Source organism: Cotesia typhae, unplaced genomic scaffold, assembly GCF_013202065.1.
Source record: "Cotesia typhae breed Kobodo isofemale line unplaced genomic scaffold, CoteBio_Ctyphae contig_43, whole genome shotgun sequence".
Lineage (NCBI taxonomy): Eukaryota > Metazoa > Arthropoda > Insecta > Hymenoptera > Braconidae > Cotesia > Cotesia typhae.
The window spans coordinates 10,452-32,627 of record NW_027423752.1 but is presented as its reverse complement, the minus strand read 5'-3'; the positions used below and the strand labels follow the sequence as shown (position 1 = coordinate 32,627).

Sequence of the window (22,176 nt, the reverse complement as noted above, 5' to 3'; positions counted from 1 at the left end):
ATTTAATATATTCAGAAACGTTTGAATAAATATTATTGACCGTTATTCTTACTTTCATTGATACTTAGCACACAGAAAAAAAATTCTTGCACCAAGAAAATTTTAAGAAAGACAAAAATTATTTTGGAGCGAGAAGAAATTTTTTTGCCTCAAGAAGCTTTGACTTCATTCAAGAAATTTTCAATCCTTAATATTTTCTTGAGCCAAGAAAATTTACCTTTCAGACAAGAATTTTTTTTTCTTAAAAAAATTCAACGCATGCAGTAAGATAAATTTTTATCATTATACTCATTATAATCATTTATACATTTTTAAAAATTATTTTACAATGCTCCAAGAAAAGTCAATGACAATAACAGCTATACACTGAGGGATAAAATTAAAAAAAAAAAAAAAAGGAAATAAGCATTTTTGATACATAAAAAAATTAATAAATAAATAACATAATTTTTTTTTTGGTGTATCACGCGACAAATCAGACGAATAATCACATTAAGTTTATAAAATACTACGAAATTATTGATTTTGGATAATTTATTCAAGCTCAAAATGGTAAAAAGCTCGATTTTTATTCCACAAAACTACATAAAAGCTGCAATAATGGTGCAATAAAATCGATTTATTGGTAAAAGTTGATCTGAATAAATAAAAAAGATACAAATATATCAAAAACGTCTGATAACCTCAGTTAGAATGACCTATATATGCAATTTATGCACCCATTTTTTATTATATCTACTGAGATCGATTTTTACCTTTATTTTCATACTTTATAATCTATTTAACAAACACAGAAAAAGTATTTTTAATAAGAAATTAAATTAGAGGGATTCTTCAACAATTCAATCACTTTTGAAACATAAAATTATTTTCATGAGTTTTTTATCACTGGTGATTAGTGCTAGTGAATGTTTATTCAATGAATTATCGTCATTGTTGAACTAGAAACTGCCAACGTCAACCATTGTACGAATCTTAATTTAATGGATCTTTCTTAAGTATTGGTTGGCACTAACTTGGTTTGAATATTCAACAAAACTAGTAAGTACCAATTCGTGACAAGAGAATATCGGAGGAATACTCGATTCAAGTAAACTATCAGCTACTAAATCTATTAACTTCCGCAAGGTTGATCTAAATCGCTCAATTTGTTCAAGAGAAATCGTGACGGAAGATTTTGAGGTAAAAAGATTTGTTAAGTTATAAATAAACTCAACTGTTTTCGTAGAAATTAAAATTAAAGGATTAGTCGATTAATTTTTTAATATTTTGGAAATATAACAGTAGAGTTTTTCAAGAAAACCATTTTTTTTTTTTACTTTGGAATTTTATAACTCTACAACGGATTACAATACAAGAATGGTTAAAGCGTGTTTTAGTAAGAAATTGAGAAGTCTAAAAAAAAGATCAGAATAAAGATTTTAAAAAGTCGAATCGCTTCAGAAATATCAAGTCTTAAAAATTGGTATGTTTAAAATTAGTAAGATATAAGCTCATCCTGATGTTACACTCATCAAGACCTTTCATTTGAGTACCCACACCAATTTTTCATATATTTTATATATTTATGTATATTATATATTTGTATATATGAAAAATATATCAAACTACCATGTGGGTACTCAAATGAAAGCTCTTGATGAGTGTAACATCGGGATGAGCTTATATTTTTAAAAACGTCAATAGTTAAAAAAGTACAGTGCAATTTAACAAAAGTCATTATTTAATAAAGCAAAATTTTATTTATTTATAGTTCACATAGTGACTGCAAGGTTGCTAGTTTTGAATAATTCAAGTATTGAAACACAAAAATTTTTTCTAAGCTATTTTTACTAAGTTTAAAATTTTTTCTTTTGAATCAATTTAATTTTTTTATCAATGTAAGTTATTCAATTATAGTTAAAACTATTAAAAACTAATAGCTACTATTGGAAATATTCTTGTCGATAAGTATTTATCTTAAGCTAAATAAAATAAATGTTACTAGTTATTTTTATCATCACTACTTTTAATCAATTACCAAATGAGTATACATTGATCTACAAAAATTAATTTCTGGTAATTAGTGCAATAATAAAAATATTTTTTTTATCACGAATACTTTTTAACTTCTTCTACGTCATCTTCCTTATCTTTGGTAATCTAGCAGACGCCGATGACTATATTTACTTTATTTACAATGAGTGACGCATTTTTTTACTAACATCATTTATCTAAGATACTTTTTACTCATAAAAATTGATTGAATATTAGTAAAAAAAAAAAAAAAAAATATTTGTAACAGATTTATAAATGTTGCATGTGGTACAGAAATTGAATGAATGCACGGAAACAAAATTAATGATTTATACTGTGGTTAATTATCAATTAACTATAGATTATTGTTTAATATGTAATTGTTACCTAAGCTAATAATTCATCAATTGTAAAACAACTTGACACTGACATATATTTGTAATTGCATTCGATTTAAAGTGAGACTCATCAATATACTATGGTATACTATAGAGACAAATTATTAATTAAAGTTTCACATACAACCGCTCATATAGGGGAAAAATCAATAACTTGGGATAATTAATCGCCAAATGAAGTGAAAGGAACGATTATAGACTACAAAAAAAAAAAAAAAATGAAGAGATTGTTTCTTTACGCAATTTGTATAAGAACAATTTTTTTGTAAATAAGAAAATTAAACGCGCATTTTATAACAATTTTGATAAAATAATTCTTTCTATAGTTTATTTACAAACATCTGTTCCCCTTTTCCTCTATTAATAGTCACCGACAAAATAAATTAATTAATGAAAGCAGCGGAACTTCTGTAACAATCAATTTGTTAGTACAACAGTTAATTAAATTTAGGTGAAAATGATAACGTGTTTTTAAATAGATTCAAACTTATTAGGTTAGTTTCTGATTTGCGGTGTACAGTGAAAATTAAATTTTTTTTTTTTTTTATTGAGGAGCCGCCTTATTTTTTCAATAATACTCAGAAAAAAAAAATTTCTTGTATCAATAAAATTTTAAAGAAAAAAAAAGTTATTTTGGAGCAAGAAGAAATTTTCTTGACTCAAGAAACTTTGACTTCATTCAAGAAATTTTCAATCTTCTTTAATACTTTCTTGAACCAAAAAAATTTACCCTTAAGTCAAGGATTTTCTTTTTTTCAGTGTACTAATGCAAGTATCAAGTATCAAGAAAAGAATAATTTTAAAGAATCAGATCATCTTAAATCAAATAAAAAAAGCTTTGAAGCAAAAGATTTTCTTTGGTTTAAGTAAATTTAATTTCAAAAATTTTTTTCCTCAGACAACAAAGTTCTTTAAAATGATAATCTTGGTTTTTTTTTCTTAATGTTAATTTTTTTTTTTTTTTTTTTTATGTCAAATTTAAACTTTACTTAAAATATATTATTATTACCATAAATGTTACTAACAACGTATATTGCCGATCGACGTTCTTTTGCAATAAGTAAATAAGTATAAAAAATAGAAATTAGTGCAAAAACCATATACCTGATAAGAACTCCAAAATAATATACTTCGAAAAGATCAAACGATTTCGGGACCTTTCTAGCCGAAAAAAAAAAAATAAAAATTGAAAGAAAAAGAAGAAAAAATGTTATTTCCATTGAAGTAAGTATACTTAATCCTATTATAAATGATTATTGAAAAGAATTGGAAAATAAATAGGTGTTAAGCCACATATTAAAGATTTTGATGATACCCACTTGAAATGAGTACATTCAGTAAATAACAGACATCCAAATATTTATTTATATAAATGACTTTTAGACAAACAAAAAAAAGAAGAAAATTTTCGATGAAAAAAATAATATCAGTGTTTTTCCAAGCAAAGATGATGGTGCCCGCACGGTAAATTTTTTTCATTGATCGCTAAGCTTTATAAGTAGTTCAAATAAAATAAATATCTAAGAACTTGGTAACTTTTTCTTTTCAGTCATTTATTTTTCCCTTCAAAATTTTAAATTTAAACTATAACTCACTTTGACATAATAAATGACTTAATTGTTTGAAGAATAAATAAATTTAAAATAAGCCTCTACAAATAGACTCCAAAGTGTGAATTTAATTTTTCTTACTTGTATTTTATTTGAGATCAGTTACGAAAATTTGGAGATTATTCAGAGATTTCTTTGAATAAAAATAGTAAGGCCCATCATTAAGACAGGAACAGAGCTGAAGACAACCGATAGGGTAACCGGTACTGGGATAACAGGTACTGGAAGGGTGCGAAGTTGCGTAGGTCAAGGCAGGTCAAGGCACTCTACTCTTGGCTCTTGGGCTATATAGAAGCTTCAACGTGCTATATACTTTAGAAATCAACAGTCCAAATAAAGTAAAATGGTAGGGAGCTGAGAATAAGATACATTATAAGGAAAATGTATAGTTTCGTAATATTATTTCAGTTAGCATTCATTTGTAATTGTATTTAATAATATGGAGCAGACGAATGAATTAGTGAGTTATACACGCATAATTTTAGTTTATTACTAATTACCCTATTATTGTGTAATTTTTTAATTTAAATTTTAATTAGGCCATTTATTTGTTAATAAATCAGCGCTAAAAAATATTTTGAAAAATTTAGATTTATAGTTTTTAATTTTTACAAGTGAAAAAAATTTTTTTTTAATTTATTCAGGTCAGAAAATTCAATGGAAATTAAGTTAGTCGACATACAAAAATTTCTAGAATTTTTTTATTGAAAAAAATTATTAAAAAAATTCTAAAAATTTTTAAATGTCGGCTAACTCAATTTTCATTTAAAATTCAAGGGTGATAAGAGATTTTTAAATAAAATTTTTAATCTAAACCTTACGTTAATTAATATAATTTTCAACAATTATAAATGATTTAGTTTTGTAAAAATTAAATCGCTATTTTTAACTAAAAATAATCAATAAATTTTTACAGAAAAAAATTAATTTGATTAATTTGTATCTCTAAAATTATTCCAAACAATTTTTCTTACAGCTTAAAAATTCATTTACATAACAGAATATTTAAGTAAGAATAGTATAGAGTTATGTCCTTCGCCAATACATAGCGATTGTTTCGTTAGATAAGAACATTAAAATTTGTTTTCAGTTGAAACCGAACAACGTAAGCTATTCTGCACTAAATAAAGTTGCAATTTTCAAACAATGTGAATAAAAAACAATTCATATTTTGCTGAGCTGTCATAAGAACTATACATTATGTTCGTAAGTAGCACGTGTTTTGAATTAATAATGGTGATTTCCAGAATAACACACAAGCGATTCCGAAATTCGATCGAATTTGTTTGTAAATTATAATGATTTATATTAAATAAATAAATATATAGCGATAAATAAATAAATTTCTACAAAAAAAATTACCTTTAGTTTTTTTATACGCCTAAAAGTAAATTTTTTTAAATTGTATTGAAATTAGCAGATATTTAAAAAAAATTTTTTTTTTAAATTACATTTATAGTTTTTCAAATTTTCTACATGTAAGATTTTTTTTTGGCAATCATTTACAAGTGGAGTCAATTCTATTTTTGGCCATAACAAATCGATGAATTGATGAATCATCGTTTTTTTTTTTTTTTTTTTCAATTCTTTGTCTAATAAATACTTCAATTAAAAAATCAGCTTTAAATGTTCAAAAAAATTTTTTTTTTATTATATTAAAAAAAAAATATTTAAAAAAAATTAAAATAGAAATGTTATCCAAAAACATGAGAGCCAAAATTTTTTCCAACTTTTAAAGGCAAAACAGAATAAAAAAAAATTTTAAATGTTAATTTTTCACTTAGATATAGCCAAAAATATTTGTAAATAATTACATTTTTATTTTTTTTTTAATAAGTTTTTTAGTGAGAAATATTCTAAAAAATTTTACATGCAGAAAATTTTAAAAATGTTTTTTTGTTATTATTAAATAAAAGAAAAAAAATCAAAAATTTTAAAACGTCGGCTAACTTTAGTATTGTTCTTTTTGATTGGTTAATAAATTGAATTTATATGTATTTAATAAAATTTTACTTCTGCATTCGTTTTAGAAATAATTTTTTTATAATTTTTTCTTTTAAATAAAAAAAAATTTTTTTTCTTTTAATTTCTTAAATATATCATCTCTTTGCAGATGTTATTATATAAAATCCTTATTACTAAACATTCAACACATAAAAATGTAATCATATTGTTGTAAATTGCAGTTTCTTTACAATTAAATAAATAAATTAATAAACAAAAATTTCCATCTCTTTTCTAAAACTAAAAGTAAATAATTCCAAACATATTCACCTCTGTCAAACGAATGAGGTTTCCACAGATAATCGGCAGGAGTTTCCGGTGAGGTTCCAAAAGCTCGAAACATTTTATCTTCAGTCAGTTTAAACAATTCTTGATTTTCGCTCGGACTTTTTAAAGACGATTGTTTATTTTGTTCACTATTTGTCACGTTAATGTAATGCATTAAAATATTTTCTTTCTTTTCGGCCGTACTAATATTTATATTAATAATAATATAAATATAAATAATAATAATGTTTACAATAAACGATATAATAAAATGACGACGTTACGAGACAACTAAACGGCCTTCGCTTATACAGAAGAAACTATTACGAAACACTATACTACTACAGGTCCTTGTGATCGCGTAACTTAAGAATCACTATTGCGGAATTTCCTGTCGTTTTATTTTATTTTTTAAATTAAATATATTATCTGTCCTCTTTAAATATTTTATCAGTGTATTACAAACTTCCCAGTGGTTTAATTATAATTGCATTAATATAAATTGCACTAAAAAAAAAAAAAAAAAAAAACAACTATTAATTTTTGTCGCTTCAAATATAAAGGTATCCTTTTTTTAAATTTTTTTCCTATCACAAAAAAACGCACTAATTTATTGCACTACCTGAGGCCGGATCTCAAGGTCACTGTTAAATGACGTTTAACAAAACCAGGTTACATGAAAACTAGTAATTGCAAAAGTAATGATAGTAATAAAAATAAATTGATAAAAAAATAACACTGAAGTTAGCCGTCAGCTGTAAATTTTAAAAATTTTAATAAAAATCAATTACAATAAAAAAATACTTCTAAAAATTTTCACTTGTAATTTTTATTAATGAGAAATTATTTAGCAGCTATTTATTAATTTTTAGAATTTTTAACAAATAAATTATGGCAAACAATAAATGAGAAAAAAATTGACATTTAGAAATTTTAAAAATTCTAAATGCAATTTTTTAAAAATAGTTTTTTAGAAAATATTTATTTGTTAAATTAAATTAAAAAATTATTTAAGTGGCAGCTAACTTTAATGTAAATTTTTATTAATTTTTACATGTGGAATTTTTTTATTTAATTTTTTTTTTAGTAAATGAAATATTATAAAATTTTTAAATAATTTTTAATGTCAGCCAACTTCAGTGTTATAAAAAAAAAAACACTTTGAATAATCACTGCGGTTTTGTTAAAATATTTTTGTAATAATAAAATAATAAATATTAAAAAATTCGCACTTCTTAAACACGTGTTTTAACTCCCTCTTTGTAGATCTGCGTGTTCTTTAATTCAATTTTCTTCTGACTATGCGCACGTGGCCATTTACCACTCCGATATATGTATTATATAATATGTTGCACATCAATACATATTTTATAAAATTAAATAAAAGTAAAAAACAATAAAATAACTTGTCGCGGTAAACTTTTTAAATTAAATATATATGTACACTTAAAAAAAAACAAATCTATATTTGGTAGAGGGGTGGTTGCAATCGGTACCTATATATATATATATATATATATATATATATATATATATATATATATATATATATATATTTATAAATAGATATTTGTATATATAGATATATAAATATGAGTAAAAAAATAAAATAAAATAAAGTGTATTTTTAATGCGCACTGTTTGGAGCTTGGTAAAGGAATGGCCGCTCCGCGATGGTCTGGAGTTGTTGTGCGTGGGAGTCAATTGAGAAAAGAGTGGGGAATTTCAAATATTATATCCTATACTGTAGTGTATAGTACTGCCGTCCTTTTTCTTTACTTCCCCGTTCAGCTGTACGCTGTACTAAAAGTGTTCACTCGAGCAACACAGTATAAACCAATACTACTTCAATCACGACCACACTACTGCACAAAACTCTAATAAATATGTGTGTAGAGAAGTGTATGAACATCAGCGACACTCGCGACCGCTTACGCAGTGATAAAATTACCCTAGATGGAGCTAATGTTCGTCAGACAAAGATGGCTGCTCGTTTAATCACAGGGATTGAAAAGGAAGGATAAATTATTTCAGGAACGTACTGCAAATTATTTTATGCCATTATTTGTTAATTTTGTAAAAATAATTTTTAGTTTTTTAATTTAATTATAAATTTTTAGTTTTTATTTTAATTATTAATTTTAATTTTGTATTTTAGGAAGATTATTTTTCTTTTAATTATTGATTGAGTTTATTGATGATTATTTAATATTTTTAGGTTAATACGACACTGGTCTGCGAAGAAAATGAAATGTCAGACGCAAGAGTGCAAGAGAGAAAGCACGTGCCTTAGCCTTACATTGTACTTATTTCCTAAAGTTTAAAAGGGGTTAGAGATAATGTAAGTAAGTGTGAGTTGAGGTACGACTCAGCTTGCCATCATATCAGTAAACTCCTACTACGCATGTGCTGTTTATCATGCGTATCTACGTATACGTATCACGATACAAGTGCTTATGACAATACGAGGCACGTACACAGTACACACGTCAGATGTGAATATGACAAAAGTAGACCATATCATCAATATATTTTGTTAGATCTATAAACATCCACATCAATGTAGACGTGTAGATGTCAAAATTTTTTAATGTTAATAAAGTTAGCCGGCATTTGAAAATTTTTATAATTTATTATGATATTGAAATTGAGAGATATCTTCAAATGGTTTTTTTTTAATCAAATGGTTTTTTTGACAACTAAGTACATCTTTTGTAAGCAATACACAAACATAACTTTTAAATCAAACATTTGTTTAAGTTTACACAGAAAGAACAAGATGACACTGGATATAATCCCAGATTACACTGAGTAAAAAAAAATTTCAGATAGTAGCTAGTATAATCCAGATTACAATGAGTATAATCCAGATAGTAGCTAGTATAATCCAGATTACAATGGGTATAATCCAGATATTAAGCAGTATATCGATTAATTGATAAGATTTCACATGTAGAAAGTTTTAAAAATTATACATGCAATTTTGTAAAAATATTTTTTAGTTCTAATTTAATTAATAAAAAAATCGATAATTGTTGAACGTCGGCTAATTTTAATATCACAAATTTTCATGGTATGATAATGATAATGCAATGAACGCGGTTCGATGAGACAGTACCAGAAAATACAAGATTTTCAGAACTAGAAAGAGGTGACACATTATTTATTGATAAGATTAAAACCGCGAAGCTTAGAGAATGTTCTAGATTTATTTTTTTCTGGAGTGGTGTAAACAAATAAATTTACTTATACGGATTGAAAATTAAAATTAATTTAGCATATGATTAATAATTTTTGAATTTTATAGCAAATAAATTGTGGTAAAAAAATTGACGTGTATCAAAAGATCGGAGTTAATTAATGAAAATTAAGATAGCTGATGCCTAAAAATTTTTAGAATTTCATTCATTAAAAAATTATTACAAAAAAATAAAAAAAAATTGTTCATTTTTAAAAAAACTTGAAAAACTATAAGTGTAATTTTTAAAAATATTTTTAGTTCTAGTTTATTAAAAAAATTTTTTTAATTAAAAATATCGGTTAAATTTAATATCATAGCAAATTATTTCCTTATGCAACTGAATATAAGTTGTATTTCTTTTATGAAAAATTCAAGTTTACGTCTGCAATATGAAAAATTATTATCATTTTAAAATGTTTTTAATACAAATATTTTACACTGGGATTTCCCAATGTTATTTTTTTTTTTGAGTTTATGAAGTATAGGATTTATGCGGAAAATATCTTATCTCTGTGTATAATTGTATTGCTTAGATAAGTTTGACTAGGATTTACAAACAAAAATAACAATAATAAGTTTTATTTTCCAGGACTAAATACCCATGGGTCTTACAAAAGTTGAATAATAAAAATTTATTATCTAAAATTAGAAGAGGATTTAATGTGGGAAAAAAAAATCATAAATATGGATGATGCATCAGTTGAACAAAAATTTTTCGGGAGTATCTATTTTGGACGTTTCAGTTTGGCCACGCTTAGAAGATAAAGTTCAATGCCTTTTCCATTTCCTGTCGATCACAGTCCCCTACTTTGCTATTATACACGTCGCCCTCATTTTGACTTGAATATCCGAAAATCCGCTATCGAAATGCTTGTAAGAGTGCAACACATGTGTAAGTATCATGGTATAATAACTACTACCATACCCAAATAATGCCGTAGTTTTATTTGCCGCGTGCACTCAGGAAAAAAATGATTCATTTCATTTCTCCTCGTCCCATTAGTCAGCGCGTGTGTGGATATTCTTGTCTCTACGACGACAGGAATATATATATATATATATATATATATATATATATACAGAAAGAGGGGAAAAGAATGCAGACTAATGTAAAGAGAAAGAAAGAAAAAGATGTCCCCCTGGTCGGCATTTATACTACACTGCACTAGGAACCCCTCGAGCTACAACACTGGCAGGAGGTTCGACCCAGTCACGACACCACGTAAGCTTATATAATATTTTGAGGAGTAAAATAGAGGAGCGTCCTATCAGACATTTGTGTTTGATGACGGCATAACCAAAGGTTGCCGGCTTATTTAAACCCTTACTAGAAAAGTTTACATCCCTTAAAAACATTTTCCTGCCAAAGATCTGTAAAATCAATACCTGATTGAGGGAAGTTCTATCAAGAAAATTAACTCACAGAAAAAAAAATTTCACTTCAGCCAAGAAAATATTTTTCTTCCTAATTATTTTTTTGAGCGAAAAAAAAATTTTTTTTTGACACAAAAAATTTCACTTATTCCAACAAAATCTTGTTTTAAGAAAATTCAGCCTCTTGCTCCAAAAAATTAAATATCTCGATAGAAGTAAATTTTTTAAATGAAGATATTTGATTTGTTGATGTAATTTTCTAGAAAAGAAATTATTTTTATGCATTGTAGCTTAAGAGCTATTTAATTTTTTTATTTTCTTATTCAATGAACCGAATGATAATATCTTTGTTACACTTGTACAATAAATAGAAACTTTGTTTTACAAGTGTTCTTAAACAAACAGAAATTGAAAAATAGTGTTATAAAAAATGTTAAATTATGAAGTAATATATTAAGAAACGTTGAGACAAAAGATGAAGACTAGTTAATGAAAATATGTCAATATATCTCATTTTTGGCGTCTTAAAAAAGTATTGATTTGTATCACGATTAAGATATTAAACAAACGACAATTTTAAGATGATTTTTTTACACCGGTAAAGGTCTTGATTTTTTCAGAGTTAAAAAATTAAATTTTCAAAACATACGTCGATATTTCTATGTCCTAATAAGAGGCTCATCTTCTGTCTATTTAAGGAATGATGTTCGAGTGGATGTATATAGCAGAGCACACGCATGAACATATGTGAATATGCCAAACGGCTTGTAACATAATCGCTTTCGAAAAAAATTAATTAAGTAAATTTTAATTTTTGTTAAAAATTTTTTTAATTACTTTCTGAGTGTAAAAACTCACCGAGAGAAAAATAAACCAAAAACTCTATTGATTACTGCAAGAACTATCAATAGTTTTAAAAATATTTCTTGAATAAAGAATATTTACTCTCCCGCAAAGAAATTTTTTATCGTAGTAGAAATTTTAGAAATACTTGTTGAAAACTTACTACAGTCAAAATACTTTAAAAGATAAAAATAAAAACAAGGCGCTAACAAATTAACAAATCAAATACATCTAGTGATTAATTCCCAATCAAGATAAGCGGTAAGGTAAAATTACTTTAACTTTAATAAATTTAATGCTATTGATACGAAGTGAGTATCTAGTTAATTTAAATGTCACCCTTTTTTAATTTTATTTCAGGTAAATACAATTTAATTAAACACAAACTTACATCAGTTAGGTTTGAAAGACTCGGTAGTTAATCTCGTCAAGTAGTAAATGGAAACTTCAAACTTATTGCAAGATGTGATGAACCACTTTAGCCGTGTATTTATCTTAGTACATAAGAATTTCTATTTTTAACTAATTATTCTTTTATAAACATTCGGTTTTCGAGGACCAATATTCAAAATTTCTCGAGTAAACCGAAAATTTAATTTTAGGAACTATTTAGATCTTTAGTTAATTAAAATAAATGCTAAACCAATATACTTAAAAGTAAATATTATATTTTTAAGTTATTGTATAGTATTGAGCTCACTTCGTTTAGTTAGCATGCTTACGCAAACGAAGAAGGCCGAGTACTTTCGCAAAAAGTCGATTGCAGCGAAACGTGATTAAATTTTACCATACACTCTGATTATTAATACAATAAAACTTATTTTAATTCTGAATATAATGTTAATCAGTAAAAAAATACATCATTTAGTAGGAAGTTAAAAAATTTGCGCTGTGCTCGAGAGTTAATGCATTATTTAAAAAGTTTAAAGGCGTAATCATGCAATTAATTTAAATCCAAGTACTAAAAGTTATTAAGATAAGAAACACACTGAAGTTAACTGACATTAGAATTTTTTTATATTTTTACAACAAATTATTATGAAAAAAAATTAATAAAGAAATTTCCCATATAAAAATTTAAAGAAATTATTAGTGAAAATTATTAAAATATTTTTTTTTATTGTAATTGATTTATTATGAAAATTTGAAAAATTGACAGGTGTTAGGTAATTTTAATATCATAGGTAAGATTGTAATTTTAGAAAAAAATGCGACTTTTTTTAGTATGAAAATTAATTCAGCAGATACTCAACAATTTTAAGAAATTTTTCAACAAATAATTATGGCAAAAAAAGAAAATTGAAATGTAAAAATTTAAAAAAATTGAAAATACAATTTTTTAAAAATAATTTTTCAAAACAAATTTGTTTACTCAAAAAATTATCTAGTGACTGTTAACTTTAATGTCATTGAATATTTACCTACTCTTGAACATTTAATGTATTTTTTTTTTTTTTTTGTACACTTCATATAAAAAAATTATTTATCAGTTATTTGATAATTAAAAACACATTACAAAGTATTATTGTATAATATTACATATTTTTAAAAATGTATTATGAAAATAATCAGATACCAAGGTCAGTTTGACGCAATTACAAACGCGCTTGACGACATTACGATGCTCTACATATACATATATTGTATAAAGGTAACAAGTGATATTTCACAGCGATCTGGGTACAAGAAAGGTTTTGTACACCACTGGTGAGAATGTTTTCTGTGACGCACAATTTGTTACATAATGTAATAACATCCAATGCTCAGTGTGCAAAATAAAACATTCATAATTTAGTAAATATTATATAATATATGAACATAGGAGGTTTAATGAAACTGAAAGACGAAAAATTTTGGACTTGTACTTTGCACTAATTTTTTTAGTAAAATATATGACTCATTTGTATTTATTTATAATTACAGAAAACGCCGGCTTGAGTTAAATAAAATAAACTCTGAAAATCTAGTTGAAGTATGAAGTGTGCAGCCACCCGCAAGGTAAAACAAAGTAAAAGTAGTGCGACAGCACTTATATTCGTTTCCTGTTTGCCGAGATTGTGTATTCCATCGTGAACTAACGAAAGAAGAAGAAGGAAAAAGAAAAAGAGAGGCATAAAAACCAACAAAATAAAAAAAAAATGAAACGCAAAGTTTCACTAACGATAGCAAAAAAAGTAATATTACGGTAAACAAAAAAAGTAAATCGTAGAATAAATTTACTGGAAGTAAATTTTTATTTTCTGCAAATCTTAGGTTTATATGATAAAATTAATTTTTATATTAAATTTAGTACTATTAGAAAATTCTTGACCTGGAGTTGTGCCTTTTCATGGTTTCATATCATTCTCATCAAAAGTCAATTTATAATGATAGGTATTTAGGCTGCATTCGAAAATACTCTATTTTTAAATACATAATTAAAAAATTACCTTGTATCTTGAGAACTATTGACATTTTTAAAGATATAAGCTCACCCCGACATTACACTCATCGAGACCTTTCATTTGAGTACCCACATCAATTTTTCATATATTTTAAATATTTATACATATGAATATAAATCTAAACTTGAAATTTTGCTCGAATATTGTTTTGACTTGCACAAATTCCAAATTTCATTGAATTAGCATGTATTTTTTATATTATAAATCTAAATATTCACATGTTTAAACTAATAATTAAGATGTTTGGGTTGAAAGCATAAAAGAAGGGATGGGTCATTTTAAATAAGTTAAGTTCTTCATGGAAGAAAGTGAAAAGAACCTCCTACTGAGTTTTTTCACGCTGAGCTTCAGTGACATGAAATAAATTTTTTTATAAGTTTCAAACTGGTCGACTGGTTGCGTTACAAATTTAATTTAAAACTATTGGAAATAAATTTTTATTGTTCGATCTAATAAGTAAATTAAATTAAAAAAAAATTCCTACTTTCTCAGAAAATCTAATGGTGAATAAAATTTTCATAAAAAATTTCCAACCAGAAAATTAGACAGATTTTTAATAAATTTGAATCGAAAAAAATTTTTTTTTAACTTTACTGGTTGAGGGAATAATTTTGAGATTGTATCCTCCTTGAATTTTTTAAACAAGAAAATTTACATTTTTATTATCAGAGAAATCTAATTTATTTTATTACCATATGATAAAAATATTTTATAGCAACGTTTTAGCATAATATAATCACAATCACTAGAGACAAATAATTTTTTCAACAAAAAGAGTAGGTAACAACTTCACCCACTTATTTTTAGCATAATAACTTATTCCATAAATAAGTTTACCAAGTGTGTTACAATATAAGTAAAAATAGGCTTTAAAGTCAACAAAATACAAGTTGTTTTTTTTTTTATCTAATATTTTTCTTTACTTTACAAGTCCAAAAATTGAGTCCTCAATTTAGATTAACAACGTTGTAAATCCTTACAGAGATTTCAACCTAAATAAAGATGGTTTTATTATATGTATATACACAGCTACTAAACTAAAAGATATAACACCTGATAACATTGGATAAATAAAGATGATGGGCAAAGGCCCATATGAATAAAGTTGAATAAAGATTCAACTTCACGCACTTCAGAGAAAACCGAGACTGCATTACGTCGGTGGCCTTAATTGTTGAAAAGATTATCTCTGACAAACTTTAAAAAAACAACCGAAACTAAAGGTTGAAAACTATTTCTTCAGAAAAATGAATTTGTTCTGTACACCCAGAATGAAGAAAAAAAAATTTATCAAAAATTTTTTGAAGTTTAATTTTATTTGCCGACAATTCGATATTTCATTCAATCCAATTTTTAAATATTGTAGCTAGTTATTGACATAAAAATAAAGTCTATCTAGTTGAAAAGTAATCTTTCTATTGTCAAGGAAACTCCTTATTTCTTCCGTACCCTCAAAATTCATATTTACTGTTTTTGATTTTTATTATTATTTAAAAAAACAATTTTTCTTAAAATCAAAGAACAATATTTTGTTAAAATGATGTATTGACGTAACAGTCTCTTATAATCATAGTATCGAGTGTCAGCAGAAAAGAGACAACTCGATAGGAATAAGGGGCGCAAGTACAGGGTCGTCCACCCCTGGACATGCGGAAACGACGTTGATAATGGATCTGGACTGAAGGAGTGATTGATGAAGCCTCCTTTTCACCCTTATCCCTTCTTTCTATCCTTAAATATATATGCCACAGTATGCTTTCCCGGTGAAACTATTGCCAGCCAGACCTTTCCTGACCCTAATTCCAATGCCAACAACCGAGACAAAAAACCTCAAGCTTTGGCTTTGCGTATAACTCTTTCTGAAATATATATTGGAGTGCTTTTCGTTTTAGATGGTTATTTCATTTCACTCACACTTATTAATTTTTCTATATGTCGTAATGTGTAACGTTTAGTCCTTCATCTAAAACGTTTTACATTTTCTATTCGGAAAGTATATATGGCTTACAGCTAGATTTCTTATTCACATATAAGGTTTTATTTGAAAACATATATATAATTTAATATCATATATATAAATATATAAAATATATGAAAAATTGATGTGGGTACTCAAGTAAAAGGTATCGATGAGTGTAACATCGGGATGAGCTTATATCGTTAAAAATGTCAATATTTCACAAGATACAAGGTAATTTCTTTAAAAATTATAATTTCTCATTTTTTTAAATCAATTTTTTTCTCAGTGTATTGAGTGATATAGCATACCTCAATGTATTACAAATATTACAAATATCTATTGAAAATTTATAAGTGTAATAATAGACGAAATTTTTAGAAATTCAAATATTTCAGTGATATTTTCTTTCCAAGTTTTTAATACATTTTAATAAATTATATTTTTATAAAAGCAAAAGTAACCCTTTCCCTTTCGTTTTTCCATTCTAACAATTCTAATATTAATTATCGTTACTATTAAACATACGTTGTTAACAGTACCCCTCAATAAATAATAGTATTATAGATCCTTATTTCAAAATAACACGCGCCACCCTGTCATATTGCAGTTGTTATTGATTTTTTGGTATTTTCCATCTACCAAAACTGATTTCAAGCATTTTCCTAAAATAAATTAAGGGTGGTTGGGGTTCTAGGGTTCAACGAACTCTTAACGTACAGCCGGGCTTTCGAAATTTTCAATTCATTTTCTTCCTTCCATGCACTCGTAAATTATTGAGGAGAACTTATGAGGGAGTAATGGTATCTTGTTGTAAACTTTAACAAATGTTATCATTATCACGATATATGATCTCAAAAATTGGGTAGTCAAAGAGCATTACATGAAAAATTCATTTATTTAGTTAATATGTAATTATAAATACCGAAAAACTCAGTTGAGTGTTACAATGGGGAGTGAAAATATCACACGGAAAAAAGTAAACTGTAATAAATAATTGTCGATTTGTAATAAATAATGATAAAAAAAATCAATATGGCAAATTTTGTGGGATGCGTCAAAAAAGTTTTAAATTTTGTACACAAATTTTTTTGACGCTAAATTTTTTACTGTGTACTGCAAAAGCAGAAAAATAAATTATATTTTGCTCAATAAAACAGAATAATAACATTATATATGGAGTCAATACACTAAACAAACAATTAGATTAATTTAGATAAATTTTCATTTGATATTCTAAAAAAGGAGATAATTAAAAAAATTTTTAACTAGACGAAAACGTTGTTAGAAACAGTTACTATACAGTGTATAGTGTTGTGATGACGGGCGTTGATGCAAAGGTAGAATAGGAACATAAGGCGAGAAAAGAAGATGGGCCTTAACTTACAAAACGAGGGGACATGCTGATACAAACTGTTACGGGCCAGAAAAAGTCTGGAGCTAAGGACGTTGTAATGGTTGTTATTTAAGATTGCAGATTGCTATCTAGTTTATAGCTTCGATTTATTACGCTTGTCTACAAAAAGTTCTTTAATTTTGACTATACTATTATTGAATAAACTATTCAGAACTCGACTAAATACTCAATGTTATTATTATTATCATCAATATAATTATTATTAAAATTAAATGAATAATTTTCAGAAAATTATTATTAAATCCTGACAAACAACTGGCTAAAGACTTGTATCTTTACAGAAGTATATTTGTAGAGTTATTTTTCATTAACATGTAAGTGTTATTTCTTAACGATAATTTTTATTGGATAGTTTGCGTGAAAATAATGTTACCGGTATAATAAGTATTTTAAAAAATTATTCAGGTGTTTTTATTGCTAAAAAAAACGTAATCATTCTTGATTTTTACGTAATTGTCTGAGAGCATACGAGATATAAAAATTATGTAATCAATATACCAAAAGGATTTTTTTTTTTCTGTCTGTCCTCGTAAAGATAACCACGTAATTCATCATTTCAATGAATATCAACATTTAATTGTATGCCTAAATACAGTCTATAACTCGACTATATTTGTAAAATAAATTCATTTATGATATAATTTATTTTTAATGTTAATTAGTGTTTTATCAGTTGTCAAAAGTTTTACAATATGTACCGAGTATGAGGTGAAGTATATTTTTTTTTTTACTTATTTCACATTCTTTTAATTTTAACAAGATATTACTTGATAATTGTTTTATGGAAAAAAAAAAAAAAAAAAAAAAAATGTTCTTAAATCGAAATTAATTTTTTTGATCAAAACTCGTTTTTGAATATTGAAATAGTTACTGTTTATGATTTATCTATGAGTAATACTTAACTTAAGAAATCAATCTGTTGAAAAATTTTAAATGCTTGTTTTACATTATATTATTACATAATTTACACCAACAATATTTATTTTCTAAGATTTCTTTATTAATTGACATAAAAAAATTTTTTTCTACAATCATTATAACGACTGGATGCTCCGTGTACTACTTGTAAACAATACCACAATGATATTTTTACACGTTGGTTAATACCGTCTCGAACCACGAAAAGAAATCTTTGCGGTTTGCGTTTCAACTCCAGACAATTAATAAATAATAAAATATCTCTCTCAGTATCTAGAATATTAATATCTAGAATCAACTCTTCACTCAAACGATTTACTACAAGAACATAATATATTTTCTCGTTAAATCTTGAAATTTTCAATTCTTAAGTTTATAATTGAGAGAGATTTTGTTAATTTCCATAGATCAACTTTTAAAAAAAAAAAATTTATTTTTAATTCCAAATAACTTTTTGAAATTATTATTAAAGAGATTAATAAAATTTTATAAAAATTTTCATCTTAGTGTATTATCAAAATTATGATACATTTACAACGAGATCTATACTAGAGCGATGCTAACACACACTAGTTATAAATTTTGATGTATACATAAAAGTATGTGTCCACGGTAAGTCTAGTTTACCCGATCCCTCATCTGTCTTTTTTTTTATCCAACCTTGCACTCACCACCCACCCATCGCGTCCCTCTTCACTGCTGTTTGAGACAAGTTTTTTGTCCCTTGAATATTTGCAAAGCTTTGTCGTCCTGATGTCCGCATCCGACAACCTGAACATACGCCACTAATGGTGCATAATACAAAATCCTACATACTTTTCATTCTTTCGGAGTGATACACAAACAAACCAAAGGTGAAATTATAAATATTATTGTGCATACATTGTTAAATTTTATTATTTTTTAAGGAATTGTCTATCTACTAATTAATTGAGAAATCGTTTGGCTCAAAAATTCGTAACGTACTGGTTACCTATTGACGTTTTCAAAGATATAAACTCATCCCGATGTTACACTCATCAAGAGCTTTCATTTGAGTACCCATATGATTTTTTTATATATTTTTCATATATTTATATATATAATATAAATATATAAAATATATGAAAAATTGATGTGGGTACTCAAATGAAAGGTCTCGATGAGTGTAATGTCGGGCTGAGCTTATATCTTTAAAAATACCATTAGTTGACAAGATACAATGTCATTTCTTAATTATTGACATTTTTAAAGATGTAAACTCATCTTGATGTTACACTTATCAAGAGCTTTCGTTTGAGTACCCACATGCATTTTTGATATATTTTTCATATATACATATATATATAATATATATAAATATATAAAATATGTGAAAAATTTATGTGAGTACTCAAATGAAAGGTCTCGATGAGTGTAATGTCGGGCTGAGCTTATATCTTTAAAAATGTCAATAGTTCACAAGATGAAAGGTCATTTTTTAATTATGTATCTAGAGATGGAGAATTTTCGAATGCAACCTGAATATTTATCGTCATAAATTGACTATCGGTGAGAATAATATCAAATCTTGAAAAGGCACAAATTCAAATCAAGACCTTTGTAATGACACTAAATTTAATTAAAAAAACCGATTTTATCAAATGACTATCCTAGAAACAAAATTTTTCTTATTTTCTTAAGAATGTAGACTACTTTCATCATTTCTATCAAACGAAATTTTGTATTGGCTTGATTCTTTTACCATTTTTGTATCGTCATCACAAGAAAATCGTTAAAACTGTACATGTGCTATCTTTGATACCTATTCTTTTATTGCCACATTCTCTTGATGTTTCTTTTGCATTACAAGGACTACTAAGAGCAGCTGCTTTATCTACTATAGTCGTCTGCATGACTCTTCAGACAGACATTTTTGCGCTGAGTCAAGGACAAGGGTGTCATCTCAACCACTTTTCTTTGCCACTTTCGAAAGCGCTACAAAACGTGCGAAGTCTAACAACTGAAGCGTAACGTGCTATCTCACCCTCGCCAATGACAATCTTTGAATTTTTTTTCAAGTACACCTAATACAAAATTTCTACAAGTTTGTCAAAAATCACACACTTTCTTATTAAAGTATAAATTGCGAAATAATTTTCAGATATAAAGAAGATTGAAATAAAGTTTTAGAGAAATAAAGGTAGTTTATTGAAATAAACTATCCACCCTTCGTATAGATTATTACCACGAGGCTAAGGAATTGAGGTCTGCTTTAACATTCCTGCTCTAGTTTTATTAAAAAAAGATAAAAATATACTAAATACTTATATTTGCAAACTTGACCACATATTTCGGTTTTTGATGGTTAAAGGTTACAACTGAAGAATTAATTTATTATTTATTATAAAGTAAAAAATTTTACGTCATAACTTCAAAAAACTTATCGTTAAATATTTTTGTGTTAAGTTAATGCAAAATAATATTTTTTTTTTTTTTATTATTCGAGCAACAATTTAATTTCTACACGATTTACCATTTTTTGACTATTAAATTTATATTCTTAAGACCATTTGCTCATTTATTTTCAAGAATAATGAGATTAAAGGATTATTGATTACTCACAGCAAATTTATGGAAGACAAATGATACTGTAGCCCTTACTACCAAAATTTCGGTTTTGTACATGGGAAGTGCAACATAATTATGTAGAGGAATAGTTCATTTTTCTGATTGAGAAAATCAATCCTCATAATCTTCGTTAATAAATATTGTTTGAACAGTTCCATTGATTAGAACTGCTCAAAAATTTTTTTAATTTTTACTATTTTGAAAAAAAAGAACTTTCTTGTTAGAAAAATTAAATTGTTTGAAATTTTAGTTTCACTCTTTTTTTTCAGCTGAAGAAATCACACTTTTTTGTAAAATTAAGTTTTTTTTTCATATACAAAAAAACAATTTGAAAAAAAACATAGTTTAAGTGATGTTTGAATTTAATATAAATATAAATTAGTCATAAATATTTATATTTGAAGATTATGTAATTTTCTCGGATTAATTTAAACTGTCTGAACTTGTAATTGCTGTTGTTAAAATTAATTCGTAAATTTTTAACTCAAACAGCTACCTATATAAATTATGTCAAAAACAGTAACGCTGGATTCTGTCAATACACTTACAATAATTAAATCTGACTCACCTTTTAAATGTTCTGGGGTATCTGCCGCTCCTGCTCGCATTATGTCACTCAAATAATGCTCTAGTGTTCTCATATTATCCAGTGGTGAGTTTCCGTTCGCCGTCATACGATCCTGAAATAAATTCAAACAATTTAACTAAACTTTCTTAATTCGTCAGAAAACAATTTTTTAATTTTTTTAGTTTAAAAAAACTTTTAACAGAAAAATTAATCTGCAATTTATGTAACAACCAAAAACTCAGACCATTTCCTATATAAATTTATTTAGGTTCAACAACCTCGAAAATGAGGGCTATACCTTAAGGGTGGAAGAAAAAAGAGAGAAAAATGTCTAGAGAAACCTAACAAAGCTTTTGACGTTGACCGATTGAGAAAAACAGACGTACGTAGCATAAAATAACAGCTTAGTTACGAGTAAAAAGATTTGAGGGAAATTCCAAGTTATAACTACACCACATATATTTGACACGCTAACTCTATGTCCGACCAGAACATGACCACTACTACTCACAAATTGATTTAAGACTAAA

General features: G+C 26.1%; 1 protein-coding gene across 4 annotated transcripts in view; it reads right to left on the bottom strand.

Annotated features, from left to right (window-relative positions):
- Window positions 1-21,755, bottom strand: part of LOC141528196 (cytoplasmic polyadenylation element-binding protein 2-like) — a 37,302-nt gene extending 15,547 nt beyond the window's left edge. For 2 of the 4 annotated variants that reach the window (XM_074244123.1, XM_074244125.1), the window contains exon 1: window positions 21,647-21,755. In XM_074244123.1, coding sequence (XP_074100224.1) covers window positions 21,647-21,752 — 106 coding nt within the window. In that variant the 5' untranslated portion in view covers window positions 21,753-21,755. Of the gene's footprint in view, window positions 1-6,298; window positions 6,471-21,646 lie in introns of those variants that run through there. The other 2 variants (XM_074244122.1, XM_074244124.1) reach the window with 1 other exon arrangement.
- Between the last annotated feature and the right edge of the window lie 421 nt (window positions 21,756-22,176).